Source organism: Genypterus blacodes, unplaced genomic scaffold, assembly GCF_046128005.1.
Source record: "Genypterus blacodes isolate CSIRO-AG114 ecotype Tasmania unplaced genomic scaffold, CSIRO-AGI_Gbla_v1 ptg000105l_1, whole genome shotgun sequence".
NCBI lineage: Eukaryota > Metazoa > Chordata > Actinopteri > Ophidiiformes > Ophidiidae > Genypterus > Genypterus blacodes.
The window spans coordinates 883757-906518 of NW_027466909.1; the positions used below are offsets into that span (position 1 = coordinate 883757).

General features: G+C 48.1%; 1 protein-coding gene across 2 annotated transcripts; it reads right to left on the reverse strand.

The window, feature by feature from the left end:
* Positions 1–2082: 2082 nt before the first annotated feature.
* parga (poly (ADP-ribose) glycohydrolase a) lies at positions 2083–22742 on the reverse strand. 2 transcript variants are annotated; one of them, XM_076160352.1, is made up of 18 exons: positions 22568–22742; positions 21501–21561; positions 20723–21337; positions 20471–20603; positions 19432–19554; positions 19267–19344; positions 18868–18942; positions 14589–14681; positions 13470–13624; positions 10733–10812; positions 10582–10642; positions 10344–10419; positions 8887–9034; positions 6700–6778; positions 6423–6531; positions 5465–5570; positions 4153–4281; positions 2083–3284 (listed from the first exon to the last, which is right to left on the reverse strand). In XM_076160352.1, exons 2-18 carry the CDS (start codon positions 21527–21529, stop codon positions 3103–3105), a joined length of 2271 nt encoding a protein of 756 aa, XP_076016467.1. In that variant the 5' UTR covers positions 21530–21561; positions 22568–22742; the 3' UTR covers positions 2083–3102. The 2 variants fall into 2 exon arrangements, with proteins under 2 accessions (XP_076016467.1, XP_076016468.1); XM_076160353.1 differs by having other exon boundaries at positions 21501–21564.
* Between the last annotated feature and the right edge of the window lie 20 nt (positions 22743–22762).

The window sequence follows — 22762 nt, forward strand, 5'->3', positions numbered from 1 at the left end:
GGGTTAAACAATAAGATAATTGGACCTCCCTTCCTCCTTCCCTCCCTCCCTCCCTCAATCCCTCGCTCCATCCCTCCATCCCCGCCCTCTTCCTTATCCAGATTTTCATCATTCATACTTGCTGGCACGGAAGGAAGCAGCGTTATCAATCAAAACAAACACGCCATGCACTGAGAAGGGGGAAAATGGAGCGAGCACAAATGGCAAGCGAGCAGAAGAGGAGTAAATACCGTATGGGATTCAAAACAGTAATAGGAACACAAGACAACATCTCACTTTCTCGCCACGTCTAGTTTCAACATTATACTCTTCATTCCTACATTCTACAAAGGTTTTCTCCGACTAAATGCTCGGTCTTCCCTGGAAACTAATGATTCCCTTTTCATTATTTGCATCGTGTTTGTGTGTGTGTGTGTGTGTGTGTCGCTGCTCTCTGTTGACCTGGAGACGGCGAGGTCAGGCAATTATGAACTGAAATGCCATTTTGTTTTGTCGCGACGTCGCCGCCTGACAGAGACGAAGCGAAGGCCGGTTTCTTTCTGGCATTTTATTAATAGTGTTCATTGATGGAAAGACCTGTGCCACTGGGTAACATGATGGGCTTTGTGGTAAATTACACAGCGTTTATAATAATCACATCACTATAGGGGACAAGCACAGGCAACACTGTTCAATATTACAAAAGAATGCTTGTCTATATGGAGATATGAAACAAATGGGAACGATCCCACCTCCTCCCCGGTCTCTGCTGATGTACCAGGTGTTTTGGAAATACTGTATATCAGAGGCAGTTCTACTGTTCCAAGTAATCGAATACTTCAATGTGGCTTTGGTTAATGCATAAGTTACTGTCACACATCCACTGAGCAGAAAGAGGACACGGGCAGGAGGTCGGCGGCGTGGCGGGACTTTGCACTGACAGATGATCGGTTCCTGATGCAGCTTGTGTTTTTGAGACGACGGTTATTTGAAGGCGTGCCTATTGTCGTAGCGGATGTAGCGTTACGTGTTCCTTCGTTGAAACGTTATACGTGTATTCTGAAAGTCTGTATATGCATTAAAACAATTTAATCAGCATTTTGTAGGAAGGGGGGATGGTTACTGTCTTCACCATCAGTCCTTCCCTGTTTGCTTTTTTTAGCTGTGAAATTATGATATTAAAACTTAATCAGTCCCAGGTTTTGCCCGGAAAAAATCAAGGTCTAATGGAACAATCATCACTTAAAATGTTCCAGATGTTTTACCGCTGGTTTTCTAAATAAAAAGATGTATTATATGTGATGCTTACTGTCAGAATCAGCTCCAGAGAACAAGACGTATCCAATCAGTGTAAATGTAGAACCTTTCTGTCAGGGCCTAAGTGGTTAAAATAAATAAGGTCAATAAGGTGGACAGTGTTTGCTGGGGGGTTTAAACTTCATTCCCAAAATAAACATTTGATTTACCCCAGGAGGCATCTGCAGCGTCCAGGTCCAGGTCCAGACCCGGCCCGGCCCAGGCAGCAGCAGCAGCAGCAGGAGCTCACTCTGCCAAGATAAATTGACTTTGTACCCGAGACCACGGCTTATTTATGCAACGCCAGGCTTCAGTACAAAGAGCGAGAGAAGCAGATAATGTGTAATCCACTTACCCGAGCCGAGCCTACACACACCGTTAAAGGAAGTCCACGTCACAAGGTTATTCAGGAAGCCTTATTGATCTAATAAAGCATGTTCGGGGTACAGAATTACATCGGTCTGAGAGCTCGACATACACAGGCTATCAGGAAAATCAAACACATTTCAAATGATTAGATAATGTATGTATAATGTACAATTTTATGCATTTGACTGACAAATTGATGGTACAATCACACAATAACACGGAGCAGGAAGGAATTCACTCTAATGAGGCCGAAAAGAGGCCGCAATAAAAGCTGATGAGCTATGAATAATTCAATTAACTCAATGTAAAGAAAACACAGGGTGAACAGCGACATGGCCACTGGAAACACTCAGGTATACTTAAGGTAAACAAACGAGTGTGTCAGAGAAATGTGCGACCAAAACCACTTTGGTAACTTTGCAATAAAGCAAAGGAAAGCATTGTGAACAGGATATACTTTAATTACCAAATAATAGAAAGAGTATAATCTAAAATCCTATAACATAAATCCAATAGTACAATACCATTCCATACATTTAAGATCTTTAAACTATTTTATCAACATCATTAAATATTACCCCCCATATTGTCAATCAGAAATATAGTAAATAATACAAAAACAAACACGACCACATCATCAAAGCAAACGCTAGTAAAAACATTAACAAAAATAATTTGCGTGCAATTCTTTCATTCTCCGCTCACGGTTCCTTTACGTGCCGCGTTCGTTTAAAGATGATTACAGAGTCGTCCGTAAACTCTCGGATCTGAAACGACTCTCGTACTTTTGAATCAAACCTCCGCTCGTTAAAACTGAAGTCATAATTACGATGAGCGTTGACACTTTAAGATGGCCTGGGTGATAGAAAAGAGCAGCATATATTTGTAGAATATCTGAGAAATAAACGTTACCCATGCATAGACTACAGTATGACATCGCCTTAGTGGTGCGTTCAGGGACCTTAATGCCTGCGCGTGGTGAATACAGTGAAGTAGCAAACACAACAAGAGACAGAATGCCCAGGGAGGATAAGAAGTATGATGGCCTGGGGTATCGTGACGGTGAACAATGTCGGGTTTCCTCACAACCATGCGTCTGATGAGTATTTGGCAATAATTGGATTTTTATCAAACGACGGTACGTAAAAATTAAATTTTACACATCCAAATTAGGCTAAAGGAAGGTCTAACAGCAACCAGGATTTACTATTGCTATAAGTCTCTGACACATTTCACCTCATCTGGCGATTCACTTACAAGGCCCCTGCAGCGCCGCCAGCAACAAAGGCAAAGTCGTGTTTTGGTAGTTTGCGCTGGCGTCGCAAACTTAAAGGGAGGAGGGCTGATTGTGAGCACGAGGCTCCGGAGCTAATTTATGGTTTTGAACCTGGAGTCCTTAAAGAGAGAGGGGGAGGAGGGGGGGTGGGGAGGCGTGACAAAGTCGCAGCTCTCCTCGGTTTAATGGGAGTCGGCCGTCGGCGGGGACATGCCGGGGTCCTTGGCGGCGTCCGAGGCGTTGGCGGGCGACAGGGAGGAGACGTGCTCGTAGATGAAACTGTAGAGGCTGACGTCCGGGCGACTGGTGCGGCAGTTTTTGCACACCATGCTGGAGTACAGGTTCAAGAGGCTGTACAGGCGCCCTGTGAGGGAGAGAGGGAGGGAGAGAGGGAGGGAGAGAGGGAGGGAGAGAGGGAGGAGACGGGGCGGGAAGGGAGATCAAACACAATTTGAGAAAAATAGACAAACAGACGAGGTAAGGGTTGAGAGCAAAAGAAAAAAATAAGAGAGTGTGCAAACGGGGAAAAACAGGAAAAATGAAAGTGTGTTTGGTCTGAACTATAAAGCGCACACGCACACACACACACACACACACACACACACACACACACACACACACACACACACACACACACACACACACACACACACACACACACACACACGGCAGGGGGCGAGTCGTGAGCCTTTTCTCTCTCGCTCCACTTTAGGAAATGGATGGCTGGAGGGGAATTTCTCTGAAAGGCTTCAATAAATGTCAGGCCCAAGAAAAATGAAAGGCGGGGGAGGGGAGGGGAGGGGCTGGGGACAGCTCAGGCAGTAATCCACTCTGAGCCGAGCCTGAGCGGCCGGGCCCAAGAAGAGCGATGGCCCTGTACGGTGGAATAACTTAACACACAGATGGACACGGACAGTTATTTATGCACACTGTCCCCTGTGGGCGCAGCGGCAAGGACGACCTGCGCTGAGGAACGTTCCAGAGCGCCATCCTTCTGTTTGACTGCCACGCTGCCTGAAATCAACATTGTTCCTTATGTAATCGGCTGTGGAGACTCGGATTCCTACAGTCGTTACGTTCACAAGCACTCAATCTATACTGGGAGTCAGTGTGAGAGACGTTTACATGGACAGCATTAAGAGTAAACATACAGAGCGACTCTCTCTCCTGTGTGTGAGCAGCCGATAACGCTCTGGTCACTCTGGTTGGACTTGTCTGTGTGCCAGTCTTACCCACGGTCACTTGTCTGCTGGAGAGGAACGTGTGCAATTGGTAAACGTCCCTCATGAGCTGAGCGTCTCCGAAGGTGAAGTAGGCCACGTCTCTGCCTGCCTCGGCCGCCGCCATCAGCTGGATCAGAGCTGAAACAGAGAGAACAGGAGAGGAAATCATTTTTCACACCTCAACTGTTAAGTTTTAGACATAAATGTGTGACTAATGAGTGAAAATAAGCAAAGGAAAGGAAAGAATTGAGCGATAAAGCAAAGTCTGCTCAGAAAAGAACAGAAGTGACAGGAGGCATTTATATCAGGAAGGTAAATAATCCCCTCAATCTTTCTGCCCTATGCAAATGAGATGTTAACACCTTTAAATATTTAACAGAATGGAGATTGACTCCAGATTAATGAACACATGACACAAACATCAGTCTTTACAGCAACAGAGCGGCTCCTTCTTATGCAACAGCCCCATCTGAAGTCAAACACTGGGCCTGATGGTAAACACACTTATGGCTTTCTAAAAATACCAGCTATGCTAATTCCAGTACAAATGGGGCGGGGGATCCCCGGAAGCTAATACCATCCTCAGGGACTTTGTCAATGAGTCCAGTGGCTCTATTCATAGCATTGCACAGAGGAAATTAACACTTTCAGCCCTCAATTAAAGAGTAAAAATGCAGAAACTCCGAGCTCAAACAATCATCTTATAAACACCAGGGACATGAATGGGATTGGCTGAATCTGAGTGCAACACAGCTGAGGATCCTTTTATCTCACTATCATTATGATAATTGTTGGCCTACGTATCCCGGAAATTAATTCACAGCCTTGAGAATGCGTTCAAACATTAAGCACAACTCAGCCGACGCCACTCTGCTACGTTTGATGGAAGATTTGCGGCCTGTCGACGGTAAAAGGCCTCCGTCTATGCAGAGTGATGCTGTGTAATCCAGCAGAAACCTGCGTCAGCCTGGATTTATGGAGTCTCAACCCGGTAATCAATCGCCCTTTTAATGGATAACATAAATGTGTGTCAGCTGATCAATACGGAGAGGGAGGGACGGCTGAGTGACACCCTGGGAGAGCTGCTAATTGACCAGAGGGGACCGGTGTGTGTCACCGGGAGGACAGCGCACACAGCACACACAGCACACACAGCACACACAGTAGAGCACATAGAGCACATACAGAGCGGTGTGAAGCCAAAGCCCAGAGGTGAATCACCTCCCGTCCAGAGGCCTGGGACACACGTCACTCATGAGGTCTGGAGGTCTGATGTTGACACTGCGTACATGTGTGTGTTCAGATGAAGGCGGCCCGTTACCTTTGAGCCGCGTGTCTCCGCCGAAAGCCCCGCAGCCCCAGTTGCCGGTGGCGACAGCAGATAAGTGCTGTCTGTTGGGGTTGGGTCGGAAGAATCCACAGTACGCCTGAAAGCAACGCACAGAAAAGAGTTTATTACTTTCACTCTCCTTTAATAACACAGGCAGGAACAGTGGAAAGGCTCCAGCTGTGGGTTCTCTGAGTGTGTGTGTGTGTGTGTGTGTGTGTGAGTGTGTGTTTAACAGTCAGATCAGCCGTTAGTAGCCCTGAGCTAAACACGCTGGTGTTACAGATCACCGAGTCTTTAATTAAGATCTTTGAAGGTGCTACCTCACACATATGTCAAAGGTCACGACTACGACCCTCTAAAGGAAAATAACAAAGCGTCCTGAACTACCTGCTTTTACTACGCAGCTTTGATGTTTAGACGGCTGGTTGTTCAGTTCATTTCTGCCCTTAGGAGGTCGCTGACATGGTTTTGTGTAAGTAGGAGCATTTTGGAGAGATGTGGTGACATTTATCAGGTTCATTTATCTCGTTGCAGCTCCTCCATGTGAGTAAAGCAGGCGAGTGTGTGTGTGTGTGTGTGTGTGTGTGGAGTGGAGAGGAAATCCCCATCTGTGTAATCTGGTTGAGGCCCAAAATGAACCTTAGAGGGTCCGAGTTGGTGTGTTTGTTTACACTTTTACCCGGTGGTTCTCATGTTGATGCTGTACTTTTTGTACATTTCCCCTGAAATCTGTGTGACAAACTGATATACCAGACAATTACGGTGACTTCGTTGAGGCCATTTGCATTGTTGAGCCGTCAGATTGACAGCTGGAATACTAATACCCGGGCAGTTGTGACAATCCAGTGGACTGGAACTGACAGCTGCCGTCATGTCAAGTCCCCCAAAAAAGACTAATTTGGAACGTTCTCTGGAGGGGAAGCTGGCAGGTCTGGGTCGTCTGGCTCACCTTGTTGAGTTCTCTGGTCATCTTCTCCGGGTGGAACTGCTCCAGGAAGTGCCTGTACTTGAGAGCGTCCACGGCCACGATCTCCGTACATCTCCTCTGCCAGTCGTCCCTGGACAAGCACACAGGAAACACAGGGAGAGGATTGAGACGGACACAGACACAGACACGGACTCTTTCCTCTGTCCTGCTTTGTTACCCGGTGTTTCAATCCCCACAGCAGGAACCTGAACGCATCACTGTTACCGTAAAGACCAAGTATAGTAAAGTAAAGTCCTACCTGGGGGTCTCATCCTTGTGGCTCTCCTTCCACTTGTAACTCTCGGCGTAGCCTGAGTATTTGCTGTACTGCTCAGTGCCTGCAGGGCCACAGGGAGAAACGGGGCTTCACTCAGTGTTCAGCAGTCGGAGCACACAGTGGGGACAAACCTGGTGTAGCGGCTTATTTCTTAAATCAAATTTGGTTCTTTTTATCCTCCCCGGGCGAGTGTGCGGTATCAGCGTGTATTGGATTGTCATAAATAAAGGCCATTGATTAAATAAGTAATCCAATTTGGAGGTTTGAAATGAAAAGCTTTTAGGCGTAATGGAAAGAAATGGTTAGAATGGCAGAAGCCCACTGTGCTGCCTTCACTAAAAGCTTACAAAGCATCAAACAGGATTCTGGAGACACAAGAGAAACACAGAAGCTTTGGCCTCCTTTCACCGCCGCACAGTCTCAGCTGCAGGTTTAGGGCTTCAAAGACTTCATCAGGACAAATACAGATGAGCTCATTGGGGAAGATGATGCCTATTTATGTCTCCGCTGCTAATGCATCATGTCGTGTGTGTGTGTGTGTGTGTGTGTGTGTGTGTGTGTGTGTGGGCTGAGTTTCAATGGGGATTAATAACAAAGTGCGACTCATGTACGTTTACAACAGCTGACATACGGCTTCATATGAGGGGAAGCTAGGATGAAACCACCGCTTGAAGCTTTCTACTAACTGGCTTCACTTTTTCAATTTCAAGATAATTTTGTAATGACGCAGCGAAAAAGCAACAGTTCGCCGTAGATGATGATTAGTTTGCGACTTTTCGTGCCAAAGTATGACTCAAGCTAATGGGGCCGTCTCAGAGCCGAGTGAGTGAGAGAGAGAGAGAGAGAGAGAGAGAGAGAGAGACGGGGGCCGAGCGAGCAAAGACCGCATCCCCGCTCCGCCCGCTACGTTGCTCCGTACGACGCCAGCGACTCCTATCGTCCGAAACGCAGGCCCCGGCTCGTATCGCCCCCTCCATCGACGCGGCCGTCCTCCTCCTCCTCCTCCTTCACCTTGATCCCATTTGTCCCCCGGTGACGGCATCCAGGCGCACAAAGGCTGCCAATCAGTAGATTACATCCTGGACATCTACATTCAGATCTGAGCCTGAAGAAGAGGCGGCGGCGTGACGCAGGGCGGGGCAGATTCCCGTTGCATGCGTAAACTCCAGGACACCTCTGAGTGGAAGGACACACCATTAAATATGAGTTTAAAGTATGAAGGGGGGGAGACAGATATGGAAAAAGGGAATCGTCTTAAAGAGGAAACGGGGAACGCGTGCGAGGAATACGCCGCGAGGTTTAATGAATCTATGGCGTAACTGGTCCATTCCATTAGTGAACCGATGACCTTAGTTGGGTTATAAATTCCTCTCTGTCCAAATGTAATAAAGTTAAGTGGACAGGGGGAGGAGGAGGAGGGACAGAGGGAGGAGGGTGGAATGATGGGAAGCAGGGAGGGGGGAGGGGGGCGGTGACCACTGAAGGTGACTTGGAAGAGACGAGACGGCGCCACACGAAAACAGTCGTCACTTTGCGTTTTTGTAAAGGAGCAGAGCAGCGACAGCCAAAATAAAAGATAGAAGAAGAAGAAGACGCACATCAGACCACACCGACCCTCAAGTCTCTACATCATTTGATTGCGCGTATTCGTCGACGAAGGCGAAGCGAGGCGACGGAAATCAATCAAGCGCAGACATGTGGGCGTGGCAGGCGGCTCCGTTTGAGTTTCCCCGTGCCACGTGCCTCTGCTAAGTTAGAACACACGACTTACCGAGCGGCGAGGTGACGCTTCTGCTGCCGTCACCACACACAACCAGGGCCAACGTTCAACCGAGGAAGGTTAGAAATGAGTTTCATTCATGATTTCAGGACGTTTCATCATTTGCCACAACTAAGAAGCTTTCATCTTCATATTCAGCCATTAACTGAAGAGAGGAACAGGAGGGGAACGCAAAGAGAAGAAGAACAAACTGCAACTATGACCTAACTGACCAATTGAAATGAAGGTATCGCTATAGTTTAAATTTCATCACATGTTGCCGTTTGTTGTCCAGAGCAACACAACGCACACCAGATACAAAGTGAGAGGGAGGGAGGGAGGGAGGGAGGGAGAGAGGGAGGGAGGGTCAGTCAAACAGGTCCACACGGTGTGTGTGTGTGTGTACCAACCTGTGATGATGAGGCACTCGTTGTATTCCAAAGCTTCGGTGAAGAGGCGTGAGACGATGAGCTCGGTGTTGATGAGGAACCTGATCTCCTCCTGGACCAGCCCGTGGCCCGTCACTCCTCCACCCACCATCTTGTTTGCAAAGTCCACCTTAAAGATTAAGGATTCTTTGAGGGGGTTTGTAAACAGAATGACATCATAAACTTCAAGTTTTCGTCCATAACACAAGAAACCTGAGCGGACAGGAAAGATGACATATTGGCCCTTTGATTGAGATGGTAGGACCAATCGTCCCCTCCCATCATCTGAACTAATGACTGTGAGTGTGAGTGTGTGTGTGTGTCACCCACTGTGGCTCTGTAAGGCAGATAAATGTCTCAGGATCACAGCGCTGCTTCCTGCTCGCCATAATCAAATCAGGAGATTGTGGCATAAAGCAAATGAAATCTGTCAAAACTAAACCACGACAGATGCTTTCAAATACTGACACACATCTAGGAGGGGGGGTTGGGGTCAGGCGATGTCACTGGCATCCCATGTGAGGGATCCACTCGAGTCCACAGGGAGACAGGAAATCCCCACATTCCGTTTTCCTGACTCAACGTATTTGGAGATCTGTTAAGGACGTCAAATGCCTCAGGTTTTGTTTGAATGCTGGGAATGCTAGGATTTGATGCTGGAGCTCCCGAGGCTCTGCCGGCTCTCTGCTTGTTGTTTTTGTAGGGAGCATGAATAAAGCAGCAGAGTCGCAGAGTCGGTTCAATCCCAGCGCTGCTATTTAAGCCGTCTGTCAGAGGTGAGGCCTGTGCTCGCTGGCCCACAGCCACGTCAGTCTGTGTGACAGAGTGTGTGTGTGTACGGTTTCCCACCAATCATTCAAACTCCTCACCTCCCTCACTCGTTCACCCCTGACCTCACCCCCCTCACCCTTTCATCTCACCTCCCTGACAGAGTGACAGTCCACTCCACCCTATCAAAACCAGCGCCCCGGCGTGCTGAGGTAGCCATCAATCCCCTCGCAGGACTCCTGGCCCACCAGAGACTGGCCCACTCAGATGGCTCCACCCTCCCCCTCCTCCTCCCTCAGCCCCCACCCCAGGGTCCTCTCCTCTGCTCCTGCCTCTCTGAGCCGCTCGTGTGTATACGTCAGCTGTCAGCCACCGAACACTGAGGGGAATGAGGAGCAGGGAGGAGTCGCTGTAAACAGATATGAAGCTAAAGAACGTGCAGGCATGAGCACAAAGCTGCAGCGGGCAGGAGTGAACTAGCAGGCAGTATGTGGGACTGCAAAATGGGTCAAAGTGAAGGATTCAGGCCAAAGATCTGAGCAGTGGGTTTGTTGGGAAGTTATTTTTCCATAGACTGAGGGATGCAGTTACTTTATTACAGTTACAGTTACATCCTCCTGCAGCAAAGAAGAAGCGTCCATCATTCACAACAGCACTGAACTCCATCCTACCTGCAGCATCCCGTATCCATCATCCTCAATCGTCCCCTCACAGGTGATGTGAAGGCGAGTCAGCTGAGTCTGGCAACTGAAGGAACACAAAACAAACCACACCTTCAGTTATTCCATCACCGGGAAAAATGTTGAACGCTTTGTCACGGCAGCACAGGACGGAACAATCACCCACGTAAAGTAAACATAGATCAGGATGTCCTTCAGTCAATCATACACGAACGCACAGCATCATTACCTTTCCCAGTTAGGAGGGCTGTTCAGGACCTGTCTTGTGAAAGTAACGAGACCTTTGGGCTCTGGGAAAACAAACAAAGATGTTAAGAAATGAAACGTATAGAGCACATACATGCATTCTGGGACATACAGTGTTAAATGTTGGTGCTTACTGGTCTGTGTCACTCTGCGAAAATAACACAACAGGGTTTTCAATTTCTCGATTTTCCTTGATGAGGCACTCTCGAATAACCTGAAAGAGAAAGCAAAGACGGTTTTGTAATAAATAAGCTGATGAAGGGGTTAAAAAGAACTCTAGGTATCTAAAGCCTTTGATAAATGTAACTGACAGCATTCTGATCGGATATAAAATGTTGTGCCGCTACATTTGGTAGAGGATGAGAAGCATTAAAGCGTCAGTGGGAGTCGTTATCTCCAGCTCGCTGCACAGCCATGCTATGGCGTGTCACCAGTGAGGCCCGGCTTTCAAAGTGGCACGATGTCGCTCCCATTATCCTGCGTCCTTTACACACGGGGCCGCGCCTCGGGCCGGGCTGCGACTCCTCAGAGTCACCGGACAAAAGAGAGAGAGAGAGAGAGAGGGGGAGAGAGAGCGGGGGCGAGTACTCTGCCTCCATTAAAAGTGACCTGTGCTGATGACTAATCACAGGTCAGCGCTCGTCTTTCTCTCCGTCGCTTTCTACCCAGAAACAGGAGAGCAGAACTGAGAGGAAACATAACCTGAAAAACGATGTTAGAAAAGCAACAAAAAGGCTAAAGTAAGGCCGCTCCTACAGTCTGAACGCCCCCCCCTCCCCTCCCCCTCCCACTCGTCTAGAACTTCCATTCTTAGTGCTCCATCCCTGGCCTGCACCCCCTCCCTCCATCCTTGAGCCAGGAAGGAGACTTTAGCATAACGAACCCTGGGAGACGAGCTGTCTGTGTTTTTTAGTGAAAAGCTCGTGGATGAGGGCAAACTTTTCAGTTTTAGACCCAAATAATTGCTTGGTGAAGGCAGAAAGGACACTAATTAAAAAGGATACATTCAAAACTAAATGCAATACTTATTTCCAAGGATTCTCCCCTCATAAGTTGCTTCTTAAGTACTAAACTAGAGGCTTTCTGACAGGCTTCTGACACTTTTAGCATTACCAATTATTTCTTGCAAATGAGGCGGGGCCATCCGATGGTCAACTTGCTCACACCGCAACCCCACGATCTCCTTTCAATAAGGAATCCAAATCATTTAGCAGGATTTACCGTGTCATTTTCTCCTCCCAGTAAAACGCGAGCCGGAGAGACGAGCCTCCTCCTCCCCTCCTCCTCCTCCTCATCCCCCCCGTCCATCCATCACTTAGCAGAGGACAAACCTTGACAGTTCTGCCAAAACAGCAATCAGCAGATTGCTTGCTTCTCTGCTTGTCCAAGACGGAGCGCTACTGTTGCCGATAAGCAAAGTGACGGACACTCCCTCAATTAGGAGCGAGGGCCAGTAACGATCCAGGGCCCGTTTTAGCTTCGCTCGTCTTGTCTTATCGTCTCAGAGACACCGTGACATTTTTTGTCTTGCTCTTTCCTGCTGCAGGGGGGGAAGGGGCGGGGGGAAGGGATGCTGATAGTGAAGCCAGGTCCAAATGTCTGCAACCGAGTGCTGGCACGAGTCTGAAATAGGCAATCCTGCAAGTGGGATCGATGCTGACGTTATTACAGCGCACCCTACCACTGACATTTGACGGGAGGGAGATGTGATTCCATTGAGATGACTGATGGAGAGTGTGATTAAAGATCAAATACAGTGAGGCTGTTTGGGGGAGAGAGAGCAGATGGCTCATTAGACCAAGAGCTACAGGAACAGTTGGGCCCCAATGAAGAGTGCAGGGAAAATCACAATAACACAACACACACTAAACCTACACTTCATCTTTCCATAGAGCCGAGCAGCATCAGGATACAGAGCGCTGAGTAAGACTAACATCACTAATGAGGAGCACGGCGCCCGAGTCACACTGGGTAGAAGTGAAACTGCAGCAAAGTAGATTTGGCAAAAAAACAACACATCTGACTAAATGTCTCCAGCAGGAATAATGAATAAACCGATTGTGGACGAAATTAACAAGTGCCACTTCATTACCAAACACAGACGAGTGCGATGACAGAAGATGATGCTGCAGACGGCGAGCGATAACTCACTGAACTCCACTACATTCAACTGCCATCCAGATAAAGTTTAACATTTGCTGCTTTGAAAAACACTTAAACGCTACGGACAAACTGGACCACAAAGACGAGCAGAATCAGCCCACAGAGACTAAAACAACATCCTAAAGTCTAAAGTACAGAGTGCACATTGTGGCTTTGTTACACACCTGATACAACCACTGGGCATCAGCTTTGACTGACAGCTTGCCGTGTAGAATGGATGGTTTAAGGTTTTCCAAGGCAGTACTGCCCCCTTATGGAAACATGTCTGCCTTCCTTTGCATCACTGAAATGGGGCCGCTCAGTCTTTACATGTTGGTACTTAAACAATGATGTATAAAGTCATTTCATGTGTTTCCCTCAGAACACAGAGAGAATCTGTGCCTGGGCTTTATTTGGCTGCTGAGGTTTCCAGGAGTGGAAGGTCAGAGAGGAGCCTGATGACTCGTTAGTCCAGTCAGGCCCTGACAGCACAATAAACTCCTCTCATTCTTCTTTTGGACGCATGCAGGCTAAACGCACAATCAATACCTCAGTCTGCTGAGGCCGACTCAGTCTCCTGCTTAAAGGACTCGGCAAAAATGACTGCGTGGAAAATCTCATTTCTGTAAATGAAATACTAACTGCTGCCCGGGTCCTGCTAACAGAGCGACTGATCATTTCCCTGTCCCTCTGTTTTAAAGCAAAGGATCGCACGCCTTTGCTCTTTACCTGTAGAAGTTGATCTCAGGGTAGTTGCAGTACTCTGACTTGCGGGAGTTGCGTCGGGGGAATGTGCAGAAGAAGGCGTTGGCCAGCAGACAGGCTATCTGCTCCTGAGACAGAGTGAGCGAGTGGTTTATCCTTGACTTCAGCAGGGGAATGGGCTGAGGAGCAGAGAGAAGAGGAGAGGCCAACGTCACCACAAACAAACAAACAGTAGAGGTGTGAGGTCAAAGGGAGGAATCAGAACAGGGCAAGGAGACGCATGAGGAGGGCGACAGGAGAAACACACCAGGCGATGCTGGTCTGAGGGCTAACGGGGGGAAGATAATTAGTTTAGCAATCGAGCAAGCAGAGGAGACAAGGAGAGTTCCATTAGGTAAATGGGTGATAGTAATTAAGGTCTTGGTCTTCTTGCTCTCCCACGGGCCGGCTCAGTCAGACCCACAGGCTCCATCCATCTCCACTGATTAGGGCTAAAGAGCCTCCCAAGGCTGCCTAGTTAGCCAATCAATACTAGCTGTAATAACACACACATAAACATTAGCCTGCACGCTTCACACTGGGAAAGAGCGGGGAGGGAACAGAACGCCTCAGTATCAAGTCACTGTACGTGAGAGGAGACCCGGACCAGAGAGAGCCTCCATTAGTTCATCCTGAGGGGCTTTGAGTTCTATCTGGGGGTTCTGTCTCCAGGGACCAGAGGGAGGACTCCTCTTCCCTGAGCCGAGCGGCTCCACCAAAACACACAACTGGTTATTGTTCACAGTAACATGGAAAAATGTTTAGCATCTAAGGAGAAACACTGAACTCTCCATGTGAGGAGCCGTCCCGTCTCACTAGACCTCTCTGCTCTCACTCCGTGTTTCTAATCAAGTATATCTTGGTATGAACTGAGAAGCTCCCGGCTCAGACCACCTGATCCTGAGTGTGTGTGTGTGTGTGTGTGTGTGTGTGTGTGTGTGTGTGTGTGTGTGTGTGTGTGTGTGTGTGTGTGTGTGTGTGTGTGTGTGTGTGTGTGTGTGCAGCATCCTTCTCTCTTAAAACTGCCAATTACTTCAATCCTTTAAACCCTGCCGGCTGTTCCTCATCAGGTCTTCCTAAAGGCAGATATAGGCGAGCACTCACCGTGGTGCAGAGGCGAGGAGCGCTGAGCGCCAAGTCCACCATGGCCGGCAGGATATCCTCAAACAGGAGCCGGAGCTCACAGCTTTCAAGACACTGGGGAGGAGAAGAACATGGAGCAGAGACACAGATACAGGAGGAGTTAAGATCTTTCTGAGAGGATTAACAGCCGGGTGTGTTCCTCACAGGAAGTGGTTTGGTCTCACAAAGATATAAATCACAGCAGAATTTAAATGTTTTGTTAAATATTTATATAACATTCAGTGGGATCAATTAAAAAACACATCTTTTACATTCCGGGCCGTCCGAAAAGTTTTAAACCCTCCTCTTCCTCGCCTCTCTCTCCATATTGAAGTTACAGAGGGGCCATATAGCTGCATGATATAGAATAGTGATAGAAGACTACATGTTAGGATTTCGCCTCTTTAAATGCTTTTAAAGGGCCACATTATAGTTATATATATCATAGATTTGTGTAATATATTTACTGCTCGCTCTTCACTGCTATACATCTGAGTGTTCTCTATTATAAACCTTCCTTTTCCTTATTCTCGTCGCATCTCACCAACTGGAGTTTGTTCACTTATAACAATTCAGAATATTTGACAGCATGTGTGTGCATTTCAAAACACTGATCCTTTTATAAGTGGAACTAAAGTGAAATGCGAGCGGTGGCGTTTCCGTGTCTCCTCTACGGTTTAATAACCTTTCTGTGAGATGGAGAGAGGAAACTGCAGTGAAACAGGTGAGAGTCAACATCAAAGTGTGCGATGGAAAGCGTAACTGGGGGAATAAAGGGTTATTTGACAGCAAACCTAATACTCCCAGCAACCAATAATAAAAGGAAGAAGAAGGTTGAGCCGGCTTCGAGAGGCAACAGAGGTTTATTAGCGTTCACGGGATGAACTCCCACTCCTTAGATATCAATAATCCCAACATCGTGCTTCACTACGGCAGGGAAAGAATAAAAAAAAATAAAATAAACCTGCGCCAGAGCTACACACACACACACACACACACACACAGAAGTTGTTTCAGAACAAACTATCAATCTGCGGCCGGGCCTGCCACCGCCGGAGCATCCATACTTCACCACCTATAGCTTACCTCAGCATCCATCTGCAATTCCCCCCTAAAATAAACACACAGTTATTCCATCATAGGCCCCAGATTTACAGCGCAATCACTTATGAGTGTATTGGCTCCGAATGTCACCGTCATCAATCACTCGCCTTATTCTATCAAGGTAAGAGGGGAGAGGAGGGAAGGGGGGGGAGAAGCTGGGCCCTGATTAAATGGACCTTCTGGAAAAGATGCAAATGACCAATTGCGGAGAGGGAGAGAGAGGGAGAGGGGGGGGAAGAGAGAAAGATGGGGAGAGGGAGTGGGGGGAGCGAGAGAGAGGGAGAGAGGGGGGGAGAGAGGGGGGGTGAGAGAGGAAGAGGGAGAGAGAAGGAGAGGGGCAGGAGAGAGAGAAAAAGAGAGAGGGGAAAGAGAGAGGAGAAGGGAGAGAAAGAGAGAGGGGGAGAGAGAGAAAGAGAGAAAGAGGGAGAGAGAGAGAGAGAGAGAGAAAGAGAGAGAGAAAAAGAGAGGGGGGAAAGAGAGAGAGAGAGAGGGGGAGAGGAGAAGGGGGAGAGAGAGAAAGAGAGGGGGAGAGAGAGGGGGGGTGAGAGAGGAAGAGGGAGAGAGAAGGAGAGGGGCAGGAGAGAGAGAAAAAGAGAGGGGGGAAAGAGAGAGGAGAAGGGAGAGAGAAAGAGAGAGGGGGAGAGAGAGAAAGAGAGAAAGAGGGAGAGAGAGAGAGAGAGAGAGAGAAAGAGAGAGAGAGAGAGGGAGAGAGAGAGAGAGAGAGAGAGAGAGAGATTTGGTCCAGGAAGTCTAAGCTTGTAATTTGCCCTGGGTCTTTCCTCCAGCAGGGCAGAGGCTAGGGGCTAAACGCTGTCACCAGTAATGAGCAGGCAGACATCATGCAGCTCCTGTGGGACTAATAGATGGCAGTGGGTGATGTGGGCAGGATGAGATAGAAAAGATGAGCCTGCGGGCTGCCGAGTGCGGGCGGGATCAGGCAGCCGCAAGGGTTACACACAGGTTAGACACACACACAAAACACACAAACACACACACACTACCTTTGACATCCATACATCATATAGATCAACTAGGGTGCCCAGTTCCAGAGGGACAGGGCAGATTTACTGCTGTGCAGGCTAATGATGGATCACACTCTGAACATCCATTCTGTGCTCTACAAGTTATTTTCATTTTCAGAAAGCTGAGCTGACTCTTGATTTAACAGCAGAAGTTAAGAGGATCAACACATCATTTTTCAATTCGGGCTCAATTCTATGGACGTGATTTCCAGCCTGACACCCAGTGGACCTGGTCCTTCCTCATTGGTCGGTGGACAAGAGCCAAAGACAAACTAGATGATTAATAAGTTAGTAACAGCTAGTAGTAACAGTGAGGAATAAGGTTCATATTATTCCTAAATGTGTTTAGTCCATGGCATCACCTTGTTACATGGTGACATCATTTGTTTATTTATTAGCTTTAGAGCTCCATGCTGCTGTGAAGGGACAGGAAGGAGAGCGAGCAGCTGAATGTGTCGCACTCACACAGGAGCTGGATTCACACCAGCTCACCGCTCAGGTTTGAGACATTCATCAGGAAGTGACACGGTGACAGTTTACTCTGGCAGGAGGGACACACACGAGACAATTTACTGACAAGCACTGATTTGCGTGTCTCTATTCCACCTGTAGTGCAGTGTCAGTCACTGGCCTGCAGGGGGAACGGGCCTCTGGACAATCACTCTGAGTTATTCTTAGCTGAGGAGTAGAGCAGTATTGAAATGGGAAATGGTCGCACTCACAGAAGCAGCCTGTTTTACACACACACACACACACACACACACACACACACACACACACACACACACACACACACACACACACACACACACACACACACACACACACACACACACACACACACACACACACACACACACACCTTGACTTGTCCTTCCTCTCCCTGGCAGAGAGGAGGTGGAGACGCTGCTCTGAAAGCCACGAGGGGCCAGTGGGGAGTGGTTGAGCCAACAGAGTGCTGCTACACTCTGCTGGAAGGGCGGCAGTACTTGCTTTCTGGGCTTACTTAGCATCCTTTTAGATTTAATGGCTCCTTTTAATTAAATTGGATTAAGTCGTAAAAACCCAGAGGCCCGTATCGACCCGCCGAACTCGCCGACTCACGAGAAATTATTTTCGAGATGACAGAAAAGGAGGGAGCTTAAGGAAAGGAAGGTTCACTGGAAGGGATGAAGATCAGGCCTGAAAATTCAATCTGATGGGATCCTGATCAATAACAAAGACCTGCACTGATCTGTAAGAGCTCCATTACAAAAACACCACTCTGTTCTTCATGAGACCTCTCCAGGAACCAACAATGACAGAACTTTACTTTCAATAAGCAAAGTTAGGAGTTCAAGAGGACGGAGACAGAGAGGAAATGAGCTGCACTCTCCTGGCTTCTCCTCTAACAGCTGCTGCCGCCATGCTCGGCTCTCCTCCATCCTAATCCTGCTCCTGTGAGAGCGCAGAGGGAAGAACAGGCTCGCCCTCCTATCACGCCCGCCCGTTTAGCATTTAGCTTCACTCCTCATTAAGGTAAACGTCCACAGACGAAATCAATCCTGGCGCGGTAAACAAACCTTACGGGCCCGCGGGGGACCGGCTGTCACAGAAGCAGCAGACGTTTACTTCCATGTCAACTCGCTTGAAAAGTGCAGATATGACGGCAAATTAGGTGAAGATGGCTTCTACTTCTCACTGGAGTCGTTAGTAACAACACTCACATCACAAATAACTTTCTAAATACCTTGCCAACTGTGCTTTGGCATTAACATTTGCCGAATTAGGTTTGAATTTAAGATCATTTCCCTCTTTTCCCCCCATTACTCAGATCTCAATCACTCTTACTGCTTTATTACTACACTTGTTTATTGTTCGTCTTTTTCTTACTAAGTGACTTGTTCTGTTATCGATGTTTGTCCGTTTGTATTCCTTTAATGCTCCATCTGGCCCTGGTGTTTTACTTTACTTTACTTTGCAGCCTTTAAAATGTGGCTCTCTGAGATAAAGAAACTTTTATGAATCTGAATTTCTAGAATGCAACAATAAAAGCCTACTAATGTGTAATTGCTCAACCACAGTGTGAGCAGGCTTCGGTTTCAAATCTTAACCCATTGTAACGTCTTGCTTGCTTTATGGAGCGTGTGTCTCACCTCTGTGCACAGCAGGTTGAGGGCGGTGAAGTCCCATCTCTTTGTGTGGGCTATGTTGTATCTCAATATGGCGTCCTGGTGTGGAGACATAAGGGGGACAGACAGGAGGAGGAACACAGGTCTCATTCAGAGAAACTGTCATCTATAAACTCTGGAGTGTTGTGAACGCTGCCATCCTGTGGTTGTTGGTGGAATAACTCATCTATAAAAAAAACATTCATCTGTGACTGCACCTTAACACTGAACATAATGTAAACAACTGGACTCTTATTTTGTAAATCCTGGTACTTTTAGTGTTCTTTATGTTAATGTGTACAGTCTAGGGAGGATACCAAACATTGCACTGCTACTGAGTGTGTATGTGACTGATAGACGCAGAGTGTGTGGGCTCTGTCTCACCCTCACATCCAGAGAGCTCTTGAACTCTCCCTGCAGGGCCGTCTGGATCAACTCCCACCGACTCTGGATCCCTCCATCCTGCACAAACAAACAAAGGAGACGTTTCAAACAAAGACAACGTTCCTCGCTCTCCTGTTTTGGTTTGAACCTGAGAATGTGTTTTACCTCGGTCTCCAGAGGAAACAGGTTCTTCTCAGAGCAGGGCATCTTCACAGACATGTCGTCCCAGGCATCCTTGAACTTGGTGGGGTATGGGACAGGGACGTCTCCTTCGCTGAGGAGATCTGTCTGCACCAGGGGGACAGGCAGGTAAGGATACAAACACCTCCACATGTTACTGCTTATACAACAGTCACGATGGAGAAGAAGGAATTGCTAAATCTGACAGGAGGGCCGGGAGCAGAGAGAGAGAGAGGTTCTCTTCGCTGACTGTCTGTTGTTTGACTGCACAGCAACCCGAGCTGCTTACTTCATCCTCTCCACTCTGTCCGACATCATTAGGAGACACAACATCAATTCAGCATAATGGAACTTCCTTGAGTGCTTCAGCTGCTTTCTCTTCAATATTTCACAACAATGGCTGCAGAGATAAAGACTAAAGACTGAGATCCTCAATGATAGAACGACCTCCAGAAGTTTTCTTGACACGACTTGAATTCAGAAAGATTTTGGCTGAAATCAGTGACAGCTGGCAGAGACTGGAGGACAGCAGCATTTAGGTTGATACACTGATGTATTGCTGCGATTGCTGGATTGCTTCCATCAATCCCAGGTTCTTCTCCTTTGTAAATCCTGTATCCTCTTTCCATACACGCCCAATAAGCCGCTCAAGCACCCCAAGAGGGTAAAAGGAACACAGATTGGGAAACACTGGACGTAAGTAGTTTAAATTTAATCCCAATTCATTTGGACTTCTGGCAGAAACAGTATCCTTCATTGTTTCCACGGCAGCACTGACAGAGTTCCTGTGGGATTAGAATTAAGAGGGAAATGTCTGATATGAGCTTTAGGGAAGCTCTGAGGGGATGGAGGATGGTTCCATTCTGTCCTGGTTGCCTTCTGTCTGTATCTACACACACCAGCAGACACATTCTCTCTCTCTCTCTCTCGCTCGCTCTCTCTCTTCCCCTTTTTCTTCGCGTCACTTCTGCATGCACTTTGTTCAGCCTTGACAAAATGAAGCACACAAAGCAAACAAACTCACCCTGATGATGATGGTGTGGTTGTGCACGACCTTCAGGTGAGAGAGGGGCGGGGCACACTGGGGCATTCTGTTCAGCTCGTCGATCGGCGTCCCCAACCAACGTTTGTCCATGTTGAGCGACGAGTATGAAACGCTGCACAGAACATCACAGCAGGTCAGTGAACCGATGATGAATAGAATCAGTATCTCTTAGCTAAATCACTCTTATCTAAAGATACAGTAAGCAGAAGTGTGTGTGTTTGGGGTTCAAACCTTCCAAAGGTTGGAGGCGTCTGGCTTCCACTGAAGTCCTGACTCATATCTGATGATCCACTGCACTCCGCCAACTCGGCATCCTCTGTTCCCACGGCAACTGGATGCGCTCCGTCTTTGGACGAACTTCCCGAATTAGAGTCTTTGGCGAGCGTTTGCGAGTCGGCGACCTGAGCCTCCGCAACGCCAGAGTCCTCTGCCGGAGCACAGGCTGAGTTGTCGGTGAGGACTGGCGGTTTGCTGACGGGGCTGTCGGGACTCACCATCTCCACGTCACCGGGCGAGCTCACACCCTTCCCGGGACTCTTACTGAGACACAGGATGAGCTTAGGGTCGGGTGACGGCGTGGAGACACAGGTGGTCTTAACAGGGTGGGGACCGGGCGAGCTGGGCCTCTTGGTTTTCTGTCCGTTAGAACATTGCGTTTGCGTCTTGAGCTCAGATTCGTCTCGCCCGCCTGCAGACGCACAGTTCAGGGAGCTCTGAGGCGCCGGGTCGTCTTGGACGCCCTCCTCTGCTGCGTCACACTCCTTCACACCGTCATGAACGAGCTCCTCCTCCTGTCCGTCTGCAACATCATCCTTTACACACTCGGTCTCCATTTCAGACGTCACGCTGTAAAACAAAAACAAACAAAACAAGCAGCAGCTTTGTCAGCAGGCTGAAGTGTTGGGTTGTGGAACTTCACACTCATTCCTGACTTCATCCTGTAGCTCTAACGCTCTGCCTGAGTGAATACGAATTAAATATGCCCCCATACACTACTTTTCTCAGATACCTTGTTTGAGAATCCATGACTTCAGCCATCTTTCAGGTCAGAGGGGACGAATAAACAAAAGCTGCGTCAGAATGGAAAACAGAAACGTTACAATGTTACACATCTACAGTTAGAACAATTCTGGGAGGAGGAGCCACTGTCAGGTCTCTGATCACCAAGGTTACACATCACCATGACAGCGCGATATTAGAATAAGGTACAGCAGCAGCTCAGTCCAGAGGGTTGCCGGTTTGAGTCCCAGTATGGACCAGGAAAGTGGACTGGCAGCTGGAGAGTTGCCTGTTTGCCTCCAGGGCACTGCCGAGGAGCCCTTGAGCAAGGCACCGAACCCCCATAATTGCTCCAGGGGGCGCCATATCATGGCTGCCCTGAGCTGACCCCGCTGTAATACTATTGTGACTGTGTGTGTGTGTGTGTGTGTGTGTGTGTGTGTGTGTGTGTGTGTGTGTGTGTGTGTGTGATATGTAAGAGGGGCACGTAAGACACATTTCCGATGACGCGGAAAACAGGCTTATTTGTCTTCGTCATTCTTGCTCGTGTCTGTATTTGACATGTGAAGTTGTGTTCACACGGGAAGTGGCTGCCGAATTTGCCTCTCCTTGTGCAACATTAAAGAGTCTGAATACGCAAGTGAATACGAAACCGTGTACGGTGCAGAACCGCCAAACAAGTCTCCGTTGTAAGGCTTCCTTGGCGGAACGCGTTCGTCTCCGAGTCAAGCCGCTCCGATCTGTTCCGAGTTCTTGACACGAACCGGTCGACGCCGCCAACATGAGCTCAGAGTCTAACAATAACCAGCGCACCATACTTTAAACACTGCTTGAGTTTTAAGTCAACAGGCCGATTAAACGATCAGAAACATGCGACTAATGGCTGCCTGCTTGCGGACACGGACACATACGGACACACAAACCGACACACACAACAGCTTCAGCACATCTGGATTGAAATCAATGCGTTAGCCCGAAGGTGGCTAGCACCGTAGCTAAGAGATAGCACAGTGGTTATCGCTCTGATTAAGCTAATAGCTCCTGTCTCCAGAGAAAAAGAAACCGCATACAACTTACACGCATTCCCCTCGCTGTGAAAGACGTCAGAGTTGTTTTCTATCTCTCCATTGGCTTTATTTCACACACGTCAGACGCTGTTTCATTCCGACATGTCACCGCTCGGTTATTGTTTTACTTTTACATGCTAATGCTGCACCTTGACGGTACGAGACCCGGAACCAATCGGATGGCTTTGTTTGGAGAAAGAGGCGG

Excerpts from the sequence above, each read along its gene's own strand:
- parga (XM_076160352.1), bottom strand. The coding sequence starts at position 21,529 with ATGGCTGAAGTCATGGATTCTCAAACAAG. Across the intron at positions 20,604-20,722 it reads ACGCCTCCAACCTTTGGAAG|CGTTTCATACTCGTCGCTCA; the intron begins GTTTGAACCCCA and ends TGTTCTGTGCAG. Across the intron at positions 18,943-19,266 it reads AGAGCTCTCTGGATGTGAGG|GACGCCATATTGAGATACAA; the intron begins GTGAGACAGAGC and ends TCTCCACACCAG.